Source organism: Sinocyclocheilus rhinocerous, unplaced genomic scaffold, assembly GCF_001515625.1.
Source record: "Sinocyclocheilus rhinocerous isolate Xijiao unplaced genomic scaffold, SAMN03320098_v1.1 scaffold996, whole genome shotgun sequence".
NCBI classification, from domain to species: Eukaryota; Metazoa; Chordata; class Actinopteri; order Cypriniformes; family Cyprinidae; genus Sinocyclocheilus; species Sinocyclocheilus rhinocerous.
In genome coordinates, this window is record NW_015660490.1 from 1,219,964 (window position 1) to 1,246,870 (window position 26,907).

Consider the following 26,907-nt stretch of genomic DNA (forward strand, 5'->3'; position numbering starts at 1 on the left):
ATTATAATTATAGGAAGCATCTCCAATTAATTGTTTTTATTAAAAAAAAAACAAAAAAAGTGTTTTTTTTTCAGAAATACTGCACATTTAAATTTTTCTCCTAAATAAATTCTGGTAAATACTTCTTTAAAAAGTGTTTTTTGATTATAATTTTAATATTAGTAGACTATAACACGTGGATATGTTGTCATTCTTACACTATAATACTGAACTTTCATTTCAGTGATCTGTACTATGAGATGGACACTTGCTTCTTGCACTCTATGTTGCACTTTACTTTTGCTTTGAAAAAAGGATTTCATAGAAATTTGGATTTCATTTGGTTTAATAAAATATAGTTTAATAAAATATTCTTAAGTGAAATTGTTGATTTTTTTTTTGTGCGAGAAATTAATCATTTAGATGAATCGATTAATCAATAAATTAGTCGATAGATTAATCGAAATAAAAATAGTTGTTAGTGGCAGCCCTATGTACTGAATAGGGTTACTGATTCAGGGTAAAACACTTTTTAGGGGCAGTGTAAGATGTTTGTTCTCATTGGCTCAGCTCAGGTCGGTGTCGTACAAGATTCAATAGCCCTTCAGAAGCCTATTCGGTTAAACTTTATTTTAAGGTGTCCTTGTAACAGTGTTATTATACATTTAAGTACGGAGTAATATTAATTAACTACATGTACTTACTATATGGCTAGGGTTAGGATTAGGGTTTGGCTTAGGGTTACTTGCATGTAATTATGCATAATTAATTGTTATTGTAATAGTAAGTACATGTAACATGTGTAACAAGAACACCTTAAATAAAGTGTTACCGCCAATTCTACTTAAACGTAACTTTGAGTGCAAACAAATTTGTCCGTGAAATCTGTGTAAGTGTTTTCACAAACAAATCATGATTCATACTAAAATTTTAATTTGCAAGTTAATATGTAGAAATCACATCTGGGTGACCTTTTAAGAACACATTTATACATAAAGTTCCCCTGTTGGTATAAATACTAATAATTTGTGCAGTTATTAGTGAGTGATTTCCTCTTTTTCTTTTGTTGTTTGTTTAACTTTATACAGGCAGTAGCAGGTATATTAGGCTGCTGTCATTTTAAGACCTAATGCACGGATTCAATATATGTCTCACATCCGATATTCTTCAAACTGTTTACATTCACTCAAGACCTAAACAACTGTGTTTACATGAATGCTCAGACAAAACTGACATTTTGACATAATTAGTGTGTATTTGTCTGTTCAAGCATGATAAGACACGTAACAGAACTCTATTCAGTACTCGTACGTTGTTTAAAATGTGCTTTCTATGTGCGCACTTCAGGTGTGTGTGCACAGAAAACCAGACCGAATTGAGTTCTCATTGGCGATATCACATTTTTTTCAAATGTATCCGTATGTCTGCTCTTCTCTTTCTCCCAGGCGCTGACATTTTTGAACGTTTTATGAGACGTGCAGCAAGTCTATGCTAACGTCAGTAGATCAGTATGCTACAATTTGTAATACCTGCTTACGAAAGTATCACAGTGGGTCTCATAACTTTATGTACACACAGATTTGTGAGAAAGAAAGTATTCACAAACAAATCTAAAATTATTTCAAAATTTACAAAATATTTAGGACCAACTGAAACCATATAGCTAGTTCCTCTATGAAAATGTACCTTTAGATAATCAACTTAGCTTTTGCAGAAGTGATAATATGATAGTACTAATTAATCATGGCAGTGTAGCAACTTGGCTAGCAGGCCAATCAGTTAGCAGATTATCTAAGTTAGCAGGCTAATCAGCTAGTAGATACTACACAACATTTTTTAGAAAGGAGATCTGTGGTCTATACACACTCCGAAATAAAGGTACAAAAGGGTACCGTGACAGCTTTTGTACCTTTTTTTTTCTGAGAGTGAAGGCTAAATTATTTGTGATATGCTAACATAGCATATTTTTTGGCTAGCAAAGATAGTAGGCTAATCCAAGTTTAATTACAGTATATTATACAGTATATTCAGGTGTTTAACATATGTATCATTTAAAAAACATTGTCATATTGTTATGATGACATAAATCATAATAAGATTGTTAATCAGACATCAAGAAAAGTTCTTTCAGTCAATAGAAATTGCTTTGGGGTCCAAAATGTAATGTGCAGTATAATTTAAATGATGTAATGCTAACTGTAAAGTTGTTGTAATATTTATTTAAGTATACATTTGCATGAATTATTTTCCCACTTTCGTCTCCAGCTCACTCTTAACATGGATTATGCTGCATTTTAGTGAAAATCATTCATTCTCGTTCAATACGATAGCAGTCAAGGACGAAGGATGGATTAGCAGGCCAGTAACCTTTTTAAATATGACACTGTTTCGGTGCTGTCTGTCTGTGCATTGATTTATGTTAATTTCTTTTAATGTTTGAAAAGAAAAATGGGTCTTCTCTCTCCAAAAAATATGTGCTTGACACTGACCGAATATGAGCATATTTGTATTCGTATCATAATATTTCTGTGCTTGTTAAACTGGTCCATGAGAGAAACTTTGAAAGGCTTAAACCAGATGCCAGAGGTTAAACTGCCTCATTGTGATTTCACATGACAATGAATTCCTTCACGAACAGCCAAGTTTGATGGTACCACTTTACGTGAAGGTTATTTTTGTTAACTTTAGTTAATACATTAGGTATCATGAACTTATGATGAACAATTACAGCATGTATTAATATTGGTTAATGTTAATTTCTACATACATTGCTGTTCAAAAGTTCTGTGTCAGGGAGACTTTATTTTGTATTTTTTTTTATGTTTTTGAAAAATGTCACTTATGCTCGCCAAGGCTGCATTTGCAGTATTTGATCACATTGATTCACATTGTGAACAGTTTTTATTAAATTATCACGTTAACTCTACTCTAGTGTCACATGATCCTTCAGAAATCATTCTAATCTAATGAATTGGTGCTGGTGCAATGATATCAATGTTGAAAACAGTTGTGCTGCATATTGGAAACCTTGAGACATTTTTTTTTTTCAGGATTCTTTGATATCCTGAACATCATTTTTTAAATAGAATTATTTTGTAGCACTATAAATGTCTTTACTGTCACTTTTGATCAATTTATTGCATTCTTGCTGTATAAAAGTATTAATTTCTTTAAAAAAAAATACTGACAGCAAATTTTTGAATGAGTATTATTAACAATGAACAATAGAAGATTTATAAATTAGCATTAATCCGGGTTAATAAATGCAGCTAATAATATTAGTTCATGATACCTAATGCATTAACTAATGCTAACAAATGAACCCTTTTTGTGAAGTGTTAAAAGTTTATCAAATGATGAATCATCATGCATCATTTCTTGTCAAGCGCAGTTCATTGGTGAATCAATCAGATTTAATTCCACTGTGCTGCTGATTGGCTGTGGTTAAAGCACACCATTCATTTCATTGAAGGATGTAAGATGTTGCTTTTTGAGTTTTTCTGAAGATTTGACTAATCTGCAATTATTTTGTTCTAATACAACATTTCGTTTTTTGTTCTACTTTTGTTCATTGTGTGATTTCCAGTGGTTGTGGAGATCTACAGGGATAAACAGAGTTTTGAGAAAGGCCTTTAGCATGCTGACAGCATGCTCTGCTTTAGTGTACTAACAGTAACCACTAAACTGACAGCGCAGTGAAACCCTCTCGTGGTCCATTGTGTCTTTGAATTCCTTCCTTTCAGCCTTCCAGTTATCAAAGCTTTGCCTTATGTAACTAATCCACAAACTTACACAGAACATTTAGAGACACTTACTGTTAGACTTCAAATTGCCTGCTGTGAGCAATGCACCTGTTATTATGGATAATCTGTAGGTCAGTGTTTTTAAAGGACTGTGTTAATTTTAGGTTTCAGTCATTTAGTCTGTTTATTTGCTAAAAAAAAGCCCCCAGTTACCCTCTTGATGAGTGCTTATATAGCGTCCATATTAGGGCTGAACGATTAATTGCATTTGCGATAATATCGCGATATGAAAAAACGTGATTTTTCAATCGCAGGGGCTGCGATTACACTCGGTCACGTGACACGCGAGAGTAAAGAGGTGTGATGGGGGCGGGCCATCAGCAGAAAAAGAAAAGAAATAAAACAGTAAACAGCCAAAGGACGTAACTTAGAATGGGAGATGGATCGGTTTGTGAAAGGGAAGAGAAAAGCCATAGATGAAGTCGCACAGACCCAGGCAGGTGTGCTGGTCATTCAAAAGCTAAATGCAGAAAATATGACGAGGCATATCTTGCTCTCGGCTTCACTCACCGTGTCTATACCGGATGCTACAGTTGTCGCGTCGTGCCGCATTCATATCAATTCATGCATCACCTAATTTCATCGTAAAATATAGGCCTGGCCTACAGAAAAGAACATGTACAGTATGTTTAATCTATCTAATATTGTGTTGGTCATACTATACAATGATTTATAGCTTGTCTTTGTTGAATAATACAGAACATAAAGAGCTTTAAAAAATAATTGCATATTAAATCGCAATCACAATATTGGTAAAAAAAAAAAAAAAATCGCAATTAGATTAGTTTCCAAAATTGTTCAACCCTAGTCCATATATACACTATACTGTTCAAAAGTTTGGGGTCAATAAGATTATTATAATTTTTTTTTTAAGAAAAAAAAAGACGCAATAAATCGATCAAAAGTCACAGTGAAGGCATTTATAATACAAAATATTTATATTTCAAATAAATGTGGCTCTGTTGAACTTTCTATTCATCAAAGAATCCTGAAAAAAAAATTTATCACGGTTTTCAGAAAAAATATTAAGCAGTTCTTACAGTACAGAACTGTTTTCAACATTGATATTTATAAGAATGTTTCTTGATCAGCAAACAAATCAGTATATTAGAGTGATTTCTGAAGGATCATGTGACACTGAAGACTGGAGTAATGATGCTGAAAATTCAGCTTTGATCACAGGAATAAATTACATTTTAAAATTTATTACAATAGAAACAGTTGTTTTAAATTGTAACAATACTTCACAATTTGAAAATTGTTGGTAACACTTTATTTTAAGGTGTCCTTGTTACACATGTTACATGTACTTACTATTATAATAATAATTAATTATGCATAATTACATGCAAGTAACCCTAAGCCAAACCAAGCTCAGTGGTAGAGCATTGCATTTGCAGCGCAAAAGGTTGTGGGTTCGATTCCCAGGGAACACACATATTGGTAAAAAATGTATAGCCTGAATGCACTGTAAGTCGCTTTGGATAAAAGCGTCTGCTAAATGCATAAATTAAATTAATTAATTAAATTAAATTATGAATCTCTATTTACAGCAACTTTTATTATTTTACTTTGATGTGCATTCGAATTTACAATCAACAGCCATAATTGTTTAAAGCCCCATGAAAATCAATTCCAGCCCAGGCAGCAAATATTTCCCACAACAAAAAAAAAGTTAATTTATGACAGAAAGCAATAAACCTGTTTACAGAAGGTTAACCAATGACCTACATTTGTTGTGAGATTCTGTTTGTCAATCTAGCAAGCTGTCAAATAGAGGACAGAGGTCAGCCAAAACAAAAACACACTGGCAGCATTCTAGTACAGAAACACCCCTACAAAAGATTTATAATAAACAAAACCGGCTAGGAGACTAATTCTACACAGACATTTCTTCAATGCCATCAGACCAGCTCAAACAATGACATCTGCAGCTACTGTACATCAATCCAGCAGTCACTGCCAATTTCTGACATTCCCCACATCTGCAAAGTCTGAACATATTCAGATCAACTCATATGTTCAAAAATGTTCAAACTAAACCTTAAGCTAAATTTCACGCACTTCCTAAAATGCGTGCATTTATATTATACCCGCACAGGCTGGTTGGCGGTTGCCCCAGCAAAACTATTATCAGCAGGCTCATAATACAATAATGATATAGACAACACAACACTGTAATCTTAATAAAGGCCTATTATAAAGTATACCGTCGTGCAGTTGGAATAACATCAGTCAGCAAAACAAACACGGCTAATAATATATAAAAGGAGCAGCTGGGGACATTTGCAGCGTCACCGTGTGAACCGTCAGCTCCGGTCGAGGATGAATTAAACCATTAAGAGTGCGATGGCTCAAATCATCTTGTTTTTTTTTACTCAATAGTGCACTGTCAGTGCCACACAAATAGAGAAAATGAGATTTTGCTCGCTAACAGTCAGTCACTGCTTCTTTAGCTACAAACTTGGCTAGTTAGCCATCAGGCTAATAACATGTTAAGCTCTCTAGCTGTGAAACTGTTGTCATTAATGCCTACGTTAAAAGTGTCGGGTTAAAACCACTAATGGGAATTATTTAATCAATGGAATGCCATAGCGAAATTCTCATAAATAGTTATAGTGATATCGAAAAGAAACAAAAAGCCGGTGGGTTGCTATGAACAACAATAGACTCAGATGAGCTCCCGTTAGCTCGCCTGCTAACTGCATGACATCTCAAACTTACCAACATCTTGATCAAAGGGATTTGACGTGAAGAGAGGCATGGCCGAGATATATACACGCGACGAAATCTAAGCTCGATCCTCTTCTTGTTCGTCTCCCTGTCAGCACTTGGTTAAAAGTGAATTAATAAACATAATAAAATAGAAACTACACTTAGTGTTGCTGATGGGATCCCCTCCTCAGTCACTTACTCGCAGCTCTACTGCGGTGCATTCTGGGTAACTGAGCTATTGCTGGAGTGTGCACATACCACACAGTTAAAACACACAAACAGCTGGGCATATCCAAATAAATATGAGCGGGATGTGAACGAGATGTTTGTTATTCGACACTGGAATCTGTTAATCGGATAGTGTAAATGATGACTTTGTAAAGGTTAGGGAAAAGACAGCTAGGCTAATAAATCATATGACAATCACACGGTAGACCCTATCTGACTCAGCAGTCACGAGATGATGTGAACATTTATGTATTTGCTTTTTTTGTTTTATTGGACGCTTAGTTAAAATATTAAATTGTGACATTTAATGATAGGGCAGACCAGTTGTCAAGAGCTATATAAGAGTTTAAGAGGAAAAATTGCAATGACAACTGTGTTTTCTCTAGCAGTGGTTTTGTATGTTGTTTAAAAAAAGAGGATAATTCATAAATTCTGAAATCATCATATTTTGACATTGTTTTTGGGTGAACAAGTAAATAATAGTCATAGCCTACATATTTAATATGTATATGATGTAAATTATTTTAAAATGTTTTATAATTTATTTACAAAATATAAAATTTTTAGAGTCTATTATGGTCACTAAGGCTTATTTGACCAAAATACAACTTAAAACAGAAATATTGTGAAATATTATTAATTTAAAATACTATTTTCTTATTTTAATATATAGTATAGTATATTTATAGTAAGATATAATTATAGTATATTTAAAATATATTGTATATTTATAATACATGTATAATATTATTATATTTAATATATAGTAAATTTTTCAATGTTATTTATTCCCGTAATAATAACAAAATAATAATGTTTATACATAAATGTAATATATAATAATAAATGTTTCTTGAGCACCAAATCATCATATTAGAATGATTTCTAAAGTGATCCTTTGCATCAAAAGAATAAATTACATTTAAAAATAAATTCAAATAGAAAGCAGTTATTTCAAATTGTAAACATATTTCATAACATTGCTGTTTTTACTGTATTTTTGATCAAATAAATGCAGCCTTGGTGAGCATAAGAAACTTTTTTTAAACATTTAAAAAAATCATAATGTATCAATGCATATACAGTATTTTTGACAAGTACTGTATATAGTTGCAAAAGCCAATCAACAGACAAATACTAGTCATTCTAATTAACGCAGCATTATTGTGTTACATGTAGGACATTCCACAATGAAACATTAATCAAAAGGATTTCAACAAAGCATATTGAAAAATACCAACTATATTTTATTTCAGATAAAAACATGGTCTTTGATGATAACTACATACATGTACATGTATTCAAATACTCAACTATTTTATACATAGCTACTGCATAATCAAATATTTGAAAAATTCAAAACTTTAAAGATTTATTCATAAAATCACATTAATGATGTCCAAGATGTAAAACTCTGGTGTGAACAAATTTTGGATTATAGTAATTAAAACATATCAACATATTAATTGTAGCTTTACGGTTGGCTGTTAAAAGCTTTATTTTAATTAAAGCAGCCACAAAGCTTCATTGTATTGCACTGGAATAATGTGGCATCAGCTTTGTTAATGACACAGGTAAAACAGGTATTTACAATCACATGATTACAATACATTACAGCGTTTTCACTTATCTAAACATTAACGTGACTGGTGATCAGTGTATTGTATAGTTTGCAGTCTTGAATCGTTCGTGATTGTCGATGACGTTTACTTTTGTGTCCGTCACACATGTGGCTCTCTGGGCAAAGCGATCGTTCGTGCTTTATGAGAGGATACTGTGACAGAAGTCTTCTGAACTGTCTCTGTGATTGTCTTATCCAATATTCTCTGTTCATTCACAACAGGTGCTATAAAACTGGAACTTTGGCTGTGAATAATGGAGAAAAGAATGAACTCAAGCACAGCAAGCAGATAACTCTTTTCAACCAAAAGAAGCTAAAAATGTATGCAAGAAACAAGAATTGTAACTTACATTCATTCGTTCGTTCACAAATGAAACCAATGCGTTCTGTGCAGAAAAAGTCGTTCCAACTGGCCTCATGTATTAACCCTGCACAGTCCTCTCCAGCCTCGTGACCATGGCTCCAGTTATCAGGCTGTCCAGGCTTCCATTTCCTTTCAATTAAAATCAGACAAGACTAATGGGGAATGTTTCCTCACACTGCCATCTCCTCGTTATATTACTGAGGATCCTCAAGATAATGGAACAAATGTTATACACTGGATATGCATTATATACAATTACTGTATTGTGATCACACACTAAATGACATTTGAAATTACATGTGTATTTACAACATGTTTTTGATGTTAGAAATGATAGTATAGTCACATAAAAAAAAAAAATAAAAAAAAAACTTGACCTAGTGCTGTCACGATTATGAAATTTGGCTGACGATTAATTGTCTAAAAATAGTCACGATTATTGCGATTAATTGTCTGTTTTAGGGCTTTGTCGATTATGCCGATTATCACGGTTAATTGTCTCTTTTTTATGGCTTTCATTATATAATTGTGATTAATTTAAGGGTTCAGTAAATAATTATGATGTTATCGTTTAATCTTTTTTGAGTTATTATTTTGCAGTGTAAGATTACATGAAATGGCTTGATGATTTGTTTTGAAGGTGTCTGGGACCTAAATGGACAAGCCCTAAGGGTTCTGCTTGACCATGGCAGGCCTGTCAGCTCTTCAGACTTAAAGTTCACATTGAGAATGCAGACATATTTTGGCTAGTCAGACTGGAACAGCTTGCCCTCTTCATCCTCGGGCACCATCCAAGAGCTTTGGCCTCCTCTTCAACCCATCAAACATCTCCAGCAGTGGAACTTAAGGCGCGTTCTGGCTCATAAGTCTCTATACTGTTGGATTCTACTTGCCATTTTTAGATTTGTTGGTATTTGCTGCTCATTTGAAGAAAGCTGAGCTCAGCTTCATCGCAACATTATTGCTCATGCTGCCGGAAACAACCAACTCTTATTGAAAACGAATGAGTTCCAGTTGCTTTATCGCAGAAAATCGCCCTGTGTGTGTCAATGCTGTAGGCGTTTGACAGACCGCTGAGAGCTTAGCTGTTTAGAGTCGGCATTTAATTCTTGTAGCGACGGCATCCAACCAGGGAATCTGATAAGCAGCAGGTGGCAAAGGGGATCTTAAATGCTATTGATTGTTTTGAAGAATGAGGATTAGCCATAAGGTGTTCTCTAGTGTGTTGTGAGCACTTGCGTTTCAAAAGCAGATGTTAAGTCACTGTTAATGCAGAGATTTGGAACAGAAGTATTGGTTGTTCAGAAATAAACAAGTAAAACTCAAGAGCTTGTTTCTTTGTTAGCTCTGAAGTATCGTAAATTATGTTTATTAAGCCAGACTTTAGCTTTTGCGATGTTAAATGTCACTGCCATTTGCAGAAACCTTCTACAGAATAGCGTATAATAGAATGGCATCTTTAATGACACAGGAGGGTGGGTTTAAATGGTTTTAGATGAGCTTTTCTATATAACGCATAACAGAGACATTACAGTAATTACATTGTAATTGCAGGACCTAAATGCACAATATACAATACATATATGGGACAGGACCAAAAAAAAAAGAATTTTATACAAACACGCACACCAGACAACAGATTCTATGTGCAAAATATAGACTGGACAAGGTGAATCTCCAAAAGAAAGAAAGAAAGTAGGTAAGTAACTAAATAGGTAAGTACATTTCACCACAGAAGAAGAAGAAGAAGAAGAAAAAACTTTTAGACGCCTTCCTTTTTTTTTTTTGCATTGTGACAATTATAAAAGGTTGTTTTCGCCATGCGATAAAAAAATAAAATAAATAAAAAACCTAATTGAGACTTTTTGGGCCGTATCATACACCAGGCGCGACGCAAGTGTTTTTTGCTAGTTTTGGCCTGACACAGATATCATTTTCACGTCCTGTGCCATGTTGTTTAAATAGCAAATGCATTTGTGCCTATCTGTTCACCCATGGGCGTGCTGGTCTGAAAACGAGGTGTGTTCAGGCGCATTGTTGGCACGTTGCTATTTTGAGGCAACTCCCCCCTCGGTCCATTCGCGCTCGCGTTCCGACCGCACCAGTTACACCCCTAAGGGTGTTAATTAACAAGCGCGTTAGTAATATGCGCCTATAGGCGAGTGCACAAAGTGCATACACTCTGTTTATTACACACACAGAGAATAGGGACATTAAGTGAATAGGTACAATCCTTTTCGACCATTTTTTCCATCGTTAAACTAGCAAAAGTGGATTCGGACACGGCCTAAGTCCACTTGCACTGTGCGCTTTAGACCATGCGCTTAGATCGTTAAAGGGGTCATATGATGCTTTTTTAAAGATCATTATTTTGTGTATTTGGTGTAACAGAATATGTTGACATGCTTTAATGTTCAAAAAACACATTATTTTTCAAATACTGTACATTATTGTAAGTCCTCTATGCCCCGCTTAACTTTGATAAAGTTAAAATATCTCTTTGGTTTTGAGACTTTAGTCTTTGCAACTTCAGGGATCTTATCTATGCACAATCAGCTTGGAACACTCCAAAGAGAAAGGAAAACTTGAAATCGCATCATATGACCCCTTTAAAATATGGCCTTTTGTCTCTCAATTCAGACTTTTTTTTTTTCTCTGAAAATTTTTTTTTTTTGAATTGTCAAATTAAACTTAGAAATGTGAGAGATAAATGCAGAGTTGTGAGATATAAAAGTGCAATTCTGAGAAGAAAAGTCAGAATTGAGATATAAACTCACAATCGCAAGAAATAAGTCCGAATTGTGAATTACCTCATGGCAGGTAATTGAAAAAAAAGAAGAAAAAAACAAAAAAACGGAATTGCAAGATGTAAACTAAGAATTCAGAGAAATAAAACTAATAACTGAATACGAATAGTGAGAATAAACTGAATGAACAGAATTGTGAGAAAGTCAGAATTCTGAGTTTATATCTCACAATTCTGACTTTTTTCTCAGAATTTTCTCCAAATAGCTATTAGATTCTGATAACTAATCTCTCTGTGTGTATAGAAGCACAGAAAAGCTAACACGGAAAAACCTGGAACGCATATACTGTATATTCCTCTTCCATTACTAGTTCATTAAAAAATCACTATTAAAAGTCTGATGAAAATAATCATTCTAATAATGATGTCTATAGAAGCCTGTCCCTGCTTTTTTACTATATATATATATATATATATGTATATGTGTGTGTGTGTGTGTATTGATTGGGGGCTTATTGCAGGCCGACAGCAGTTGGTAAGATGTTTTTTAAGTGTGTTTTGGAAGTCATTAATGTGTGTGGATGTTTTTTTCGCCTAACAATGTTACAGGTTTTTTCTTGTCGGCTTGTCTGTGCTTCTATACCACACACACAGACATTACCTGCTAGAATGTAATGGCTTTGCAGAATCGAACAAGGAGGTGTTGACTGATTCCACACTTCCTTGATTTGTCTGAAGAAGATCATGTCTGATGCGTCTTCCTGATGAGATGGTTTGTGTTGATGTGCCATTTTAGGTATAGTTGCCTAAGAATTGTAAGTAGTCTTATGGCAATTTATTGGCTGTTGGTGGAGGCAGGGAGCTTGAGGTCTGTAAGTGCCTGAAGAATGAAGTGACCTCAAAAAGGTCATTCATAGCTTATTGTTAGCACATCAGATGATTGCTTTATCCATTTCTAGCTGGTATTGTATTTTATTTTCAGGAACTGTGCTGTAGAGTTGTATATGACTGAAATCTTATATCACAGCATGAGTAATTTTATATCACAGTATCAATTTATGCAATATGGTTCAAAGGTTTGTGGTCAATACTTAAAAAAAAAAATATCACCAAGCTCACCAAGACTGAATTTATTTGATCAAAAATACAGTAAAAACAGTAATATTGTGAAAGATTATTGCAATAAAATTTTTTTTAAATATATTTTACATTTTATTTTTTTCTGTGATGGCTAAGCTTTATTTTCAGCAGTCATTACTCCAGTCTTCAGTGTGACATGATCCTTCAGAAATCATTCTAATATGCTGTTTTGCTGGGCACGAAACATTACTTATTATTATCATTGTGGAAAACAGTTGTGCTGTTTAATATTTCTGTGGAAAGTTTTAAATAAAAGTATTAAAGTGCCCCTATTATGCCTTTTTGAATATTACCTTTCATGCAGTATGTCATGTAGCTGTATGTGAACATAAACTATCTGCAAAGTTGTGAAGCCGACAGTGCACGATAAATAAAGTTATTGTCTATCAAAAACAAGAGTCGGCTTGCAATCACCTAAACGAGTCATCAGGAATTCGAATCTTACTCTGTTACGGCTCTACGTCACGAAGTAACACATTTGCATAATGTCTGTCCACGTTCTTCGTGGCACACTTGCCCGCCCACAAACAGTAAAATATCCGTGTAGTTAACATCATGTCGAGAAGACGCTTTATCCTAAGCTGTGAGAGTAAATTTGTTTTATCACATCTTATAATTACCACAAACTTGTTAACAGTTGACACTTACCACTGAGAAACGTCCTGCTCCAGTCGTGCTTGCGAACCAGTCTCTTGTCAATCAGCCAGTTCTACCGTTTCATCATCAGACTCCGGCTTGAATTGGTAAGGTACAAACGATGCCATCTTTTCTATGCATTGACAAGTCTCCAGGGCTGTCATTCCGTCATGGCAATGGGCGTTTCGTTTCCGACATGTGCTGTACGCGGTAGACCAATCCAGAGCCAATCTCTCTACGGCTTTGGACCAATCACAAAGGACTGCGCCATCTGACCAATCACAGCAGTGAGGGCTCACGGAAAGGAGGGGTTTAGAGAGACTGATTCTTTGAACTGCTTCGCACGAGTCGTTTACGAATAATTTAAAAATGAGGTAAAATTAAATCTATTTTTTGAGAAAACTAACGTGTTTTTTGACCTTCCATGCATGTAAACCTGTTTTAGAAGACTCATAAAACAATATTAGCAACCTTAAAAGACTGCACCATCTGACCAATCACAGCAGTGAGGGCTCACGGAAAGGAGGGGTTTAGAGAGACTGATTCTTTGAACTGCTTCGCACGAGTTGTTTATGAATCATTTAGAAATTAGGTAAAATTAAATCTATTTTTGGAGAAAAGTAATGTGTTTTTTGATCTTGCATGCATGTAAACCTGTTTTAGGAGACTCATAAAACAATATTAGTAACCTTAAAAATGGCATAATAGGGGCACTTTAATTTCTTCAAAAAAGAAAGAAAGAAAGAAAGAAAGAAAGAAAGAAAAAGAAACATACTGACTCCAAACTTTTGAACAGTAGTGTGTATATATGTACAAACTTGTTGTTTTTGATTTAAATAGAAGAAAATGTGGATTGTACATTAAATAATGGTAATGTCTATTTTTCAGCAACCTCAGTTAAATACAATTAAATTACAAATGAAGTGTATTTTATCTAATTAGATTATTATATCATTACTTTGCAGATGCAAACCAAAATATTTATTATAAACTATTGCGTTTAGCATCAGTGCAAAAAATGACTTTTTCATATTATAAAACACCTGAGCTGAAAACCAAAAACCATCTCAAATATGTACCATGGTATAAATAGTTTTGGCTGTAAATAGTAAAATTGGCTCACACATTTTGACTATCAGATGGTATATATTGTTATACTATCACTCAGCCAGTGCTATTGTGCTTTGATGTGAAGCTATCGTATTTGTGAACAAGAAAAAGTGAAGTAGGGGGAGTACAGTGCCTTGTGGCACACCTTTCTTGAAGGCCAGAAGGTGGGAGGTAAACTTCAACTCCATTGTAGAAATGCGGGCAGTCGGCAGCACTTGGCTGGCTCAGTGCCCATATTTCTGTTTAAGAAGGTGGATGATATTGAAAACAGAAGTGAAGTCAAAGAACAGGACGCATAACTACATATTTAGTGTCTCTGGATGATTTAATGTGCAGTGTGTCGACGATGCCAGGTTAATGGCAACCTCCATCAATATACAAGAGTGGGCGGCTGTTTTCAAATGCAAACTCAACTTTAAGATTTCAAAGACGATCCTGAGTTCTTCTGCCAGGGGTTGTTCAATAGGAGGCATTTATAATAGTATAAAATATTAACTTATTTAATAATTCAGATGAGGCTTTTGAATGCCAAATAAATTGGTTAACAGCCATTCAGATTTCTCTTGGTTTGTTTTCTTGTGTATTGGGATACACTTGTTTTGTATTTTGCCCATAGCATCTTTATGATATGATATATTTACTATGGCTGATGCTCAGAGACATTACGTATATTCATGTTTTTGAAGGATTTTCAGCTGTGGAACTTGCTTTAATGTGTTAGATACAGCATCTATTCTGTCCATGGTTGCTCAGAAGTTTTCCTTTGCTTTGTTTTTGAAGGTATGGGCTGTTTAAGAAGCAGCTCACACTCCTTGAGGAGGCCGAAGGAGGCTTTGATCAGTTCACACGCAGCTATAAGAGTTACGGAGTACAGCGGATGCCAGACAACAGCCTCGTTCACTCACTCACTCACTCACTCACTCACTCAAAAGTCTGACTTCTCACCAAGAAAGTGCATGAATGCAGGATTTGAAGGCATTTGCTTGTCTTTTCTAGTCATTAGGAAGTGCAAGTTTTTTTTCTTAAAGAAGTAATGAGCCAGACTTTACAGACTCCAGGGCAAATTCTGTAGTCTTTGATCACATGGCAGAACTTGCATTGCTTTTGAATAAACAAATGGTTGTTAGTAATTTTATCAGAGTGAATGCAAATTAGGCAACAGATAGATAAGCATCACTATTACTCTTTCTCAGGATTTGAACAAACTCCTAACACTAATTATTAAAATTCGGCATACAGTGTGCGAAAGACATGCAGATTGTTGAAGAGTGTTACATTTTCCTGTTGAATCTGCAGTAAAAAACTGGCAGCTGTGGTCAAAAATTCACCAACATACTGGTACCTGTATATTTTACTTAGACAATGATATAATGTTAATATATCAAACTTGAATTACCAAATTGGCATACAATGTTGAAATCCAGCAACTAATAATACAGGTTGTAAAATAGAAACACAAAGACAAAACACATCCAGGATAACACACATGATACTACAGTAATCCACAAATAAATGTAACACAAAGCACCCAATGTACATTACAGAAAACAAAAATACTAAATATAATGAGATATAACAAAATAAATACTGTTATCTGTCCTTTTACTCTTTTTCATCATAAATTATATGGTAATTTATGGTTTTTATTCACAGAAATTAGTTTTACTGTGAAAATAATTATAATGCTCTGTTAATTAAACCATTTACAGGTTTTCACCTTATATGCTAAGGTATCTTATACACTTAAGTTTTTAGGTTTATTTATTTTTTATATTTATTTGCTGTCTATTACGATGTTATTTTTTATTCCTCTGGTGCAACTTGTGTGGTGAAATGAAATGTACTATATTTTAGTTGGATTTTAAGGTACTACATTATATTTATGCAGAAGTTAATATCCATTTATTGCCTGTGAACCACTTTTTGAGCATAGACCTGAAAATGACATTTCCAACTTCTATTAACTTTATTTTCACCTCAATAATCTGCCAAGTGTCTTTTTTAAAAAAAGAGACCAAATGTCTGTTTGTTATGAAAATGCACGAACATACTATTTTCAAATTATTTTAATGAAAAACAATTTAATGAAAAAACATTTGAAGTTGTGTTCCAAATTTGAAGTTGATATAAAAAAAAATAGCTTTCAGTAAGGTTTTGTTTGGGGACCATTTCAATCATATCCATGTTTGTGTGTGTGTGTGTGTGTGTGTGTGTGTTGTGCTCACATAGCAGTTCAGTTCACCTTTCAATTAAGTATAAAAAAAATTTGGTGCCAAGCTTTCTTTATTAGATATGTCTACACAATAAAACCTCTCAACCCTTTCTTAATCGCCACCACTTTAGAAATGCTGTTAAATGATGCGATTCACTGAGGTCAGAATGTATAGAATATGCTAGAATAAAATTTTATGGTTATGAACAACTAACCATTCAGCTAGTCCATTTTTAAAGCATGTAGTTTTGCACATCCCTACTTCCCTTTCCCTAGCAACCACTCAGAACACCCTAGCAACATTGCAACAACACACTAAAAAGCACTCATAGCATCTTACCAAACACATCGCACCGTCCTTGCAAGTTTTGCGCAGACAAGAACCACTCACTTTTTCTTCAGAAAATGTCAATAATATTAAGCAGTTCCTTTCTTTTAATAGATGACTGGGATAACTTTTCACATCCCTACACTAAAAAGGAGTTTGGGAAATGGGAGCTGCACATACCCCCAAAAGAGGACAAGACACCTGCTGTCGCTCATAACTCCAAGCTGAAGGTGAGCAGACGCATTAGCTGGTTTGTTTACTACTTTAGCCTGAATGAGGCACTGAGGTATTATGAAGCCTTTATGTGCTGTCAAGATGGCTTTAATATTCAGCCGTTTATGGATGGCGTGTCAGTGTTAAAGATACAGCAACAGCTGTGACTTTCAAGCCATTTGGTGCATGTTTTTAATAACGCAGCTCCACTTTGGAGTTTCACACCCATGAGGTTTAAAACACAGAGCTTTCATTTTAAACAAATTGAAGCGCGGTCCTGCGGGATCAGTTGGACTCTTCACTCAGTTCGAGATTGTACATTCAATTAAAGTCAACAAGCCGAATGGACTTTATTTACTTTAACACACATTCTTGATATTATTGTGAACGATTCATCCGTGCATGTTAAAAGTAATCTTGCATCAAAATGCAATAGCTTGCTCTGTTAATTTCCATCACCTATAGGCCACACTGGCACAGGGTCAATTACATACAAAACTGTCCAAAATAAAGAAAGCAGATACAACGTTTAATTATAACAATGTATTAGTAAATGTTAAAATTACTGTAATATTAAGATGAATTAATACTTTCGATTTATTTTTCATTGTTAGCTCGTGATAAAGGGATAGTTCGTCAAAGAATGAATGTTGTCGTTCAAAATTGTAAGACTGGGGTTAATGTTGAAACACAGAAATGTGTAATGAGTTACTGTCCCTCCATCGAAATCTGTGCATCATATTGCATGCATTAAACCAATTAATGTTGATTCATTTTGTGATGCCTTTATAGCCATTTTGGAAAGTCTTTCGAAGACATTTTTAACATTTTTAAGCCTGTTAAATTAGCGAAAATAAACTGTAATTGAATTTGCAATTTTGTAATTGCATTTTTAGCTGAACTATGCCTTTAACTAATGTAGCTAATTAATTTTGCCAAATGGAACCCTTAAGAACCTTAATCTTAAAGGGAAAGTTCACCAAAAAACGAAAATTGCCATTATACTCTCCCTCCACTTCCAAACCTGTGTGAACCAGTATGCAAATAAGATATTTTGAAGAATGTGGGTAACCAAACAGTTGACGGTAGCCGTTTGGTTATCAAAAAATCTTTAAAAATCTGGTTTAAAATGTACTCTTTATTTAGTTTTCATATGATTTTGAAAAACTTGTATACCGTTTTTAAGAATAGTTTTTTAATTTAATGACTGTAAAAATGTCATATGGTGTAACCATCAAGAAAAATAAACATATTTTCCTTAAACCTTTGAATATACTTGAGTGTACATCATAATACTTTTCAAAAATTATTTTTAATATAATTTTCAAGGTTACTTTGATTTATTTTATTTATCTAATTTTTCTTTTTTTGGAAATATCATGAATGATTAATTCAAATATATCATTAAGTTGCACCACGTGACATTTTACAGCCTAAACTAGTTTTTCCTTATAAAAATGTCAAATTATCTGACTAATTCTTTTCAAGAATTTCATTTGTTTAATTGACCTATCAGTAAGCCCCTCCCATCGAACGCAGATGAGCCAATGGCAGTTGAGTATCAGTTGCACGGGGACCGGAACTCGGACATCTTTAGGTTTCAGCGCCATAGAGAAACATTGGAAGATCCGAAGCTCTCATCGGTTTGATGGTGTTTATGCTTTACAAAAATGGCAAAACGATCACGATCTGTCACTGTAAGAGAGTTCATAAGTTCAAATTTGTTTTTCCGAATGAGCAACAGTAACTAAGGGGGCATTGCCGACAGGTCAATTAGGCTTTTTTTTTTTTCTTATGATGTAAGAGCAAGTTATCTTCACCTTGACAGTTTTTACTTTATCTCTGCAAATGAATTTTAAATTTGAATGTCTGATTTAAAAAAAAAAAATTTTTATTAAATGAATTGACCAAAAAATAGCATCATATCATTGACCCAGTTGCTGGCCGTGAGGCTGAGATTAATTTCTAATCTATCTGCTTACAAAGCCGGTACTGTATCTCTGTGTTTAGTGTCCAGTCTCTTCCACTCTTGCTGTCCATTATGTGGTGTGACACGCTGGCAGAGGCTTGATTGATGGCAGGTAGATGCCACTCACTGGGCACAGGCTGCTTTTCTGGTTGCTTTGTTCCTGCTGTCTTCCTGGGTCAGGCTCTGGACGATAAGAACCAGATGCAGACTCTGGCTGACTGGACTCGGATGAGTTGAGTGTCAACTGGATTATGTTCCTGGTGAAAAGTGGTCCGGCCAGACTTTAATTATGCAAGAAGTGGACTGTCCTATTCTTTCTGCTTCATGCCGCCGACTCATATCATTATGGAGAGACTTTGTTTTGTTACAAAGGGTGATTTATGTGCCTGTTGACTAAATTCAAGACATTTGTGGTAATATAAGACAATACCCATAATATATAATTTTACATGTTAGCAAATCTAACAATAGCCAGTCATTAAATGGGGGTGAAAATTTCAATTAAAAACATACAAATAAACAAATAAAATAAAATAAAATAAAATACAATAAAATAAAACTTTTGCACCAGGTGGCTGGTAGGAAATACAACATAATACATATTTTATATTCGTAAGAATGCAAAGAATTGTAAGAGACGTTATAAAAAATCAAAAACATACAAACTCCCCACATAACAAAAAAAATCACAACTTTCACTGCATAAAAGACAAAACATCATCAGAAGTTTATTTAGAATGCAATGTAGTGACACAAATGTGGAATATTTCTTGCATAAAACCACAAATATGAAAATATTAGTGCAAAAGTCTGGATGTTTATTAATGTTTTTGAGAGGGGGGGAAAAGTTTACCTGCCATTAGTTTTGAAAATGTAATCAGAGAAGATAATTTCCATAATTTTCCATGTTTAGTGGAAAGTTTTATCATCTTTTTTTTTCTTTTTCTTTCTTTGTGTGTGTGTGTGTGTGTGTGTGTATGTATATATATATGAGAGAGAGAGAGAGAACCATATGTCTGTTCCATCACCCAGTTGGAACATAAAAATGTTTTATAGTTATTTATTTATTTGGAAATTAAAAGAAGCAGGAGGTACCCAATGTAAATGGTTGCAAGGCTGCATTTATTCGATCAAAATGTTTAAAAATATAATCTTTAATTAGTTAAAATATTATGAAATATTATTAGATTTTATAATAACTGTTTTGTTTTTAATGTTTTTTTTTACAATTCAATTTATTCCTTCAGAAATCATTCCAATGCTGATTTGGTGCTCAAGAAACATTTCTTATTATTATCTATGTTAAAAAACAGTCTTAATAATAGTGCTTAATATTTTTGTTAAAACTGTGATGCATTATTTTCTTAGGATTATTTAATGAAAAGAAAATTAAATAAAAGAACTGTAACAATATAGATGTGTTCTTTACGGTCACTTTTGATCAATTTAATGCATCCTCGCATTAAAAGCCAAACAGTTTCTTGGGGAGGTAAGAAATATTCATTGCCAGTAAATGTTTTCAATAAACCTGCGACTGGACCCTAAAATGACAGTACAGCAAAGTGACAGACATTAAATGCCACCTCCACCTCCACCTCACCGTGCTTTCATTGACACCGTGTGTCTGCTATTTTCTGCTGTTTTCTCTCCATCAGTCGGTCAGGCTCAGCATCTGTTCATTCTCGCACTCTTTTCTGGGTGATTATATAAACTGGCAAACCCGTGGTGTGGCGGTTTGGTGCTCCCGCATGTCCTCGGGTGAGAAGCCGCTAATGATTGAGCCCCACTGGGACGCTGCTCTGTAGGTCACCAGCAGGTGCCGATGGCTCTGTCATTACCTCTCGCTGGCAGCTTATGGAGGGGACCATCAAATGATCCATTTGCTTTTTGGCCCAGGAAAGAGAGAGATAGGGAGACTGAGGATGGAGGGCTCCCGTGGGTGCATTCACATGGTGAGAGACGCTCCGTTATCGATCCGCTCTCCTGTACTGACAGTCGTGTGACTGCGTGCGGCAGCGGGGAGGAAGAGAAGAGTGACTTTGAGTGAGTTAGACTGTAGTCGAGCACACACACCGCTCTCTTCTCACTCTTGTTTGGAAAGCGGGCTGGAAACCGAGTGCCTTAAGCTAGTTTTCTTAGAGTGTGGTTGTTAGGTTAAAGCAAACTTTAGATTATATGAATTATCATACCATTTAGTATGTTTTTTTTAAGCCACAGGAAGTGTCCTCATAAACCATGTTCACGTTGTGATACCGATATCGTTATACACATTTATGTCCTAATAAACCATATACACACACACACACACACACACACACACTGAAGTGACACATTTATTTGTGTGTGCGTATATATATATATATATATATATACATACATACATACATATGTTAATATATAATGCTCATCAAGGCTGCATTTATTTGATCTAAAATACAGTAAAAATAATAATAATACTGTGAGATATTATTACAATTTAAAATAATTGTTTTCTGTTGTAATATATATTAGACATAAAATAATATGCTATTTATTCCTGCGAAGCAAAGCTGAATTATCAGCAGCCATTAATGATGCCTTCAGTATCACATGATCATTTAGAAATATTTCTAATAAATCATTCAGTAACATATAATATCATATAATATAATATAATATAATATCATATATTACTTGTGTGTGTTGTTTTATTTTATTTTTGAATATATTTGGTTTCAGATTTCATAATATAGAATAATAGAATTTAAATTTCTCAGGGCCATCTAGAATTACCATAGTTCTTAGAGTTATGAAATCGTATGTTGTATTATATTGAGTTGTCAATAAAATAATTCTAAAAGTTGTGCTAATATTAAATTTAATAATTTTTATATATATGTAGACTAATGGAATTAAAAATTATAGCATTAGGGCCATGTAATATTACCAAATATTATATTCTATTTTTTATTTTATTTTATACATTTCAGTATAATATATTGTCAGATTAGATAACTCTTAAAATTGTTTTAATACTAAATTTTATTCTCTCTACAGGGTATATATAATATGTAGAATAATTATATAATAATTAATAAGCATTACAATTTCTCAGGGCTATCTAGTATTACTGTAATTTTTAGAGTTGTGGAATTATGTGTTGTGTTATGTGTTGTGTTGTGTGTTGTGTGTTGTGTTGTGTTATGTTATATGTTATGTTATTTTGGAAATTACAATACTTTTTCAGTCCTGCCATCTATAGATCCTGTTGCTCTACATATCAATGAAAAAAAAACACACTCTGACATTAAATTCACACATTGCCTTCGAATGCCCTTTAGAAAGGATAGCTTCTGTAGTCTAATCTGAGACACATGATGAGTTTTTAATATCTGCGAGTGAATAGTTTTGCTTCAGCTATAAATAACAATGCTGATAGTACACAAAGGATTAAATGACCCTTTCCGTTTCTGATCAGTGCTTTTGTGCTGGCTAGTAGCTTTATTTTAGACAGCTCTAGAAATCTTCATCTACGTGACGTGACGTGATGTGACATGTGGCCAAGTATGGTGACCCATACTTGGAATTAGTGCTCTGCATTTAACCCATCCTAAGTGCACACACACAGCAGTGAACACACACACACCGTGAACACACACCCGGAGCAGTGGGCAGCCATTTATGCTGCGGCGCCCGGGGAGCAGTTGGGGGTTCGGTGCCTTGCTCAAGGGCACCTCAGTCGTGGTATTGAAGGTGGAAGAGAGCGCTGTACATTCACTCCCCCCACCTACAATCCCTGCCGGTACGAGACTCGAACCCGCAACCTTTGGGTTACGAGTCCGACTCTCTAACCATTAGGCCACGACTTCCCCAGTCATGAGGGAAAAAAACAAAACAAACAGTGTGGCATAATAAACTTTTCTTGACATGATTACAAATCACTTCAGCAAAAAATACAAATTCTGTCATTATTCACTCATTCTCATGTCATTCCAAACCAGTATCACTTTTTTTTTCTTCCATAGAAAAGAAATGTTAAGTTATTTAGCAGAGTGTCCAGGCTGCTTATTTCCATACATTAAAACATACATTCTTCATAATTTTCAGAAGTTTACCTCTCTTAATTCAGACCTTTTTTTTCTCAGAATCACGTTATATCGCAAATGCAAGTTTTATCTCAAAAAGTCTATTTCAAAATTGGGATTTTATTTATTTATTTATTTTTAATCAGAATCCTGAGTTTACAATTTCTCAATTGTGACTTTTTTTTTCTCTCCTGTTGCAGGTTTATATCTCACATTGTGTAGCATAATGCATTGTTCTGGACATGGTTACAAATCACTTAAGTAACTAAAAAAAACAAACACAAAACATCTGTCATTATTTATATGTATAAACCCATGTCACAGATTTTCTTCTGTGAAACAGAAATACATTTATTTAACTGAATGTCTAGGCTTCTTATTTCCATGTATTAAAACATACATTGACCACAGCTCCAAAAAGCATCTTAAAAGAATATTATGATATTTTTATGGTGCTTTTTGTCATTTTACTATGGCCCTAGTCCCCATTCACTTTCATTATATGGAAAAGAGCAGCCTAGACATTCTGCTAAACATCTCATTTTGTGTTTTCTGGAAAGTCATATAGGTTTGAAAAACAACAACAACATTTGAGTGAGTAAATGGTGACATAATTTTCATTTATCAGTGAGTTGTTGCTTTGAACACTGGCACAAACACAAGTTCCCACGTAATCTTTCCTGGCCTCTCTGTCTATAGTTGTAATCTAGGGCATATTGGTAAAAACAGAAAGCGTTTGATCTATTATTCATGTTTCTCTTTCAAGTTTGGATGTATACTGTATGCCTGTAAAGCAAGTACCAAGCTAAACATATAAGTAAACACATTTTTTTTCCCAGAATCGCTGCACGTTTATTGCCACACTTGGTGCTTAAATCAAATTGGTTATAAAATTGATAACCATGCAGTTTTCTCTTTAAAAAAACAACAACTCATAAACCATTCAGAAGCTGCTTGTTGCCACAAATAGTTTTTCTAGAAACCCGATGCAATAAACTCAAAAGTCATATTTTTTCAGTATAAAATCTCTTTCACCTCCAGCGGTCAGACTGAACTTAAACGTCCTCTTTGCTTGTACAGAGTGACCTTTCTGCATGAGGTTGGCCCTTTATCCCTGCTCTCTGGCAGCTGTAAACACATTTTCTCTTACCTGCATTACCCAGTGCCCTTTGCTTGTGCCCACGTCCCGACCCTCTCTCTGTGCCCTTGCCGTTACATCCCTCATTTGTCTCTCTTCCCAGGTGGTTGTTCACACCAGAGCAGGTGAGCGGCTGTTCCGAATCTCACCTTGGGCAAAGTATGTGACCAGGCATGAGAAGTCCGTCATCTATGATTGGGTACATTGGGACCCTCCTCAACCTTACATTGTAAGTGATTATTTCCCTCCAGCACTGGTGTGCCACAACCTTTTATTTTTTAGTGAACTATAATGGGTCCTCAACTTTCAACCCTTGTATTTAAGTAGAACTGTGTCATGTAATGCATTTTTAATTTGGATGACCAAGTATGTGAGAATAATATGGAAGTTTATTATAAAATATAAAAAAGGTAATTGTGACCTTTTATCTCACAATTTTTTTTTCTTCAAAGAAAGAATGGCAAGTTCAAGTCCCGTGGTTATAACTTTTGTATTTAATCAGAATTCCGAGTTTATATCTCACAATTCTGACTTTTTTTTCCTCAGAATTCTGTTTACATCACACAATTCTATTTTTTTTTTATTCTGAGTTTACATCACAGAATTATAACTTTTTTTATTTGAATTGTAACTTTACATCTCACAAATCTTGCATTTTTCTTGTAATTCTGAGTTTACATCTCAAAATTCTAACTTTATTTTTTTTTGCAGAATTTTAAGTTTACATCTTTTTTCTTGGTGTTCTGAGTTTAAATCTTGCAATTTGGATTTTTTCTTGGTATTCTAAATTTACATCCCATAATTCCGTTCTTCTTCTCTCTTGGTATTCTGAGTTTACGGCATGCAATTCTGACTTTTTTTCTTGGAATTCTGAGTTTGCATCCTGGAAATCGAATGTTTTTTTTTTTTAGCAGAATTCTAACATTTTGCAATTCAGGTGTTTTTTTTCTCAGAATTCTGAGTTTGCCTCAAACAATTCTAACCGTTTCTAAGTTTACATCTTGCAATTCTGACATTTTAAACTGAGTTTCAGCATGCAACTTTTTTTTTTTTTTTCTGAATTTTTAGACACCTGACCACATGCACATGCAGCATTCTGCATAATGGAAAATTGCGAAGAAAAAGTGAGATAATTGTGAGATAAAAAGTCAATAACCTTTTTATTTTTTTAATATATTTTTATCCCATGGCGGAAATCCGCTTTCATAAAACAGTACTCTAGTTAGGGCATGTGTGGGTACTGTATATTCCTTATTAATTGAAGTTTCCAAGGAAAGCAAACGGTTTCTGAAAACAGGAGGATGAAACGGCTTTATGAATACAACATGAGCCATTTCATTGCTTTCTACTTAGAGTAATTTTACTTTAATGTCAAGTCAAGACTGTGAACATAATCTCCTCAGACTATGAATTATATATGCCCGTTAATGTCCTCCAGTCTTGAGTCATGATTTGGTGAGATTCCCCAAATTAGCTACTGTCAGCTCTGTTCAGCGGCTTCATCTTATCTTCAGTTGTATTGGCATGCACTGTGATGTTCAATTTGGATGAAGAATTATTCCAGAGATATTTCCCTGCTGTTTCTGTGCCAGCACAAGCACCCTCGTCCACAGAAGCCCAGGAGCCTGCGGATATACGAGTCCCATGTTGGCATTGCATCTCCGGAGGGCAAAGTGGCATCCTACAGCAACTTTACACACAACGTGCTGCCTAGAATCAAAGATCTTGGTAAGAGACTGCGTCGTTAACACAAAACTGTTGAGATAATGAGCGTTTATGCCTAATAGACTTTGGTTCAAAGTGATTTTATCAGTAGGTTTTTTTCTTATTATTTTATTGTTTTGTGTTTTGTTTTGTGATGTGTTTTGTTTTTGCTTTGTTTTGTTTGCATTGGTTCTTAATGTTTGTTTTGTTTTGATTTGTTGCCTTAGATTAATTAGTGCATCAGTTACATTTCATTGAATCAAATTACTTTATCCACACATGGGGTGTGGGTTTTATTAAGCACAGCCTTATTTATTTTATTTTATTTTATTTTTCTTTGTGTTATGTTTGTTTTTGTTTTGTTTGCATTGGTTTTATTTTTTTGTATTGCCTCACAATAATTATTGTCTTTGTCAGGAACATTTTATTCAAACTAATTACTTCATTTTTTTTTTTTTTACTTTTTTTGGACCCACTTTATATTAAGTGGCCTTAACAACTATGTACTTACATTTAAATTAATAATTTGGTACAATGCACTTATTGTGCACATACATGTTTTTACATTGTACTTATATTTTAAAAATACCTGTATGTAATTACATCTGTAATTAATTTCTGTAATTACATTTATAATTACACTGTTGACCCATCCCTTACACCTTAACCCACCCTTAAACCTACCCATACCACCAAACCTGTCCATAACCTTTCCTGTTTCCCACCTCAGTAGCAGCAAAAGTGTTTTGCAATACAATATGAACACAATAAGTACACTGTACTTAATTTTTGATGCAAGTACATAGTAGTTAAGGCCACTTAATATAAAATGGGACCAAAACTTTTTTGTCTAACTGGTTCCATAAAGAACCATTTCACAAAATGTTCTTTGTGGCGAAAGAAGGTTCTTCAGATTATAAAAAGGTAAGAAAGAGAT

At 34.2% G+C, this 26,907-nt stretch overlaps 1 protein-coding gene across 1 annotated transcript in view; it reads left to right on the forward strand.

Moving 5' to 3' along the window:
* LOC107724947 (1,4-alpha-glucan-branching enzyme-like) overlaps positions 1 to 26,907 on the forward strand; it is a 180,799-nt gene that overhangs the window by 21,703 nt on the left and 132,189 nt on the right. The window contains exons 2-5 of the mRNA XM_016534042.1: positions 15,123 to 15,232; positions 16,997 to 17,112; positions 24,370 to 24,495; positions 25,859 to 25,994. Of these exons, the coding sequence (XP_016389528.1) occupies positions 15,123 to 15,232; positions 16,997 to 17,112; positions 24,370 to 24,495; positions 25,859 to 25,994 (488 nt within the window). The remainder of the gene's footprint in view (positions 1 to 15,122; positions 15,233 to 16,996; positions 17,113 to 24,369; positions 24,496 to 25,858; positions 25,995 to 26,907) is intronic.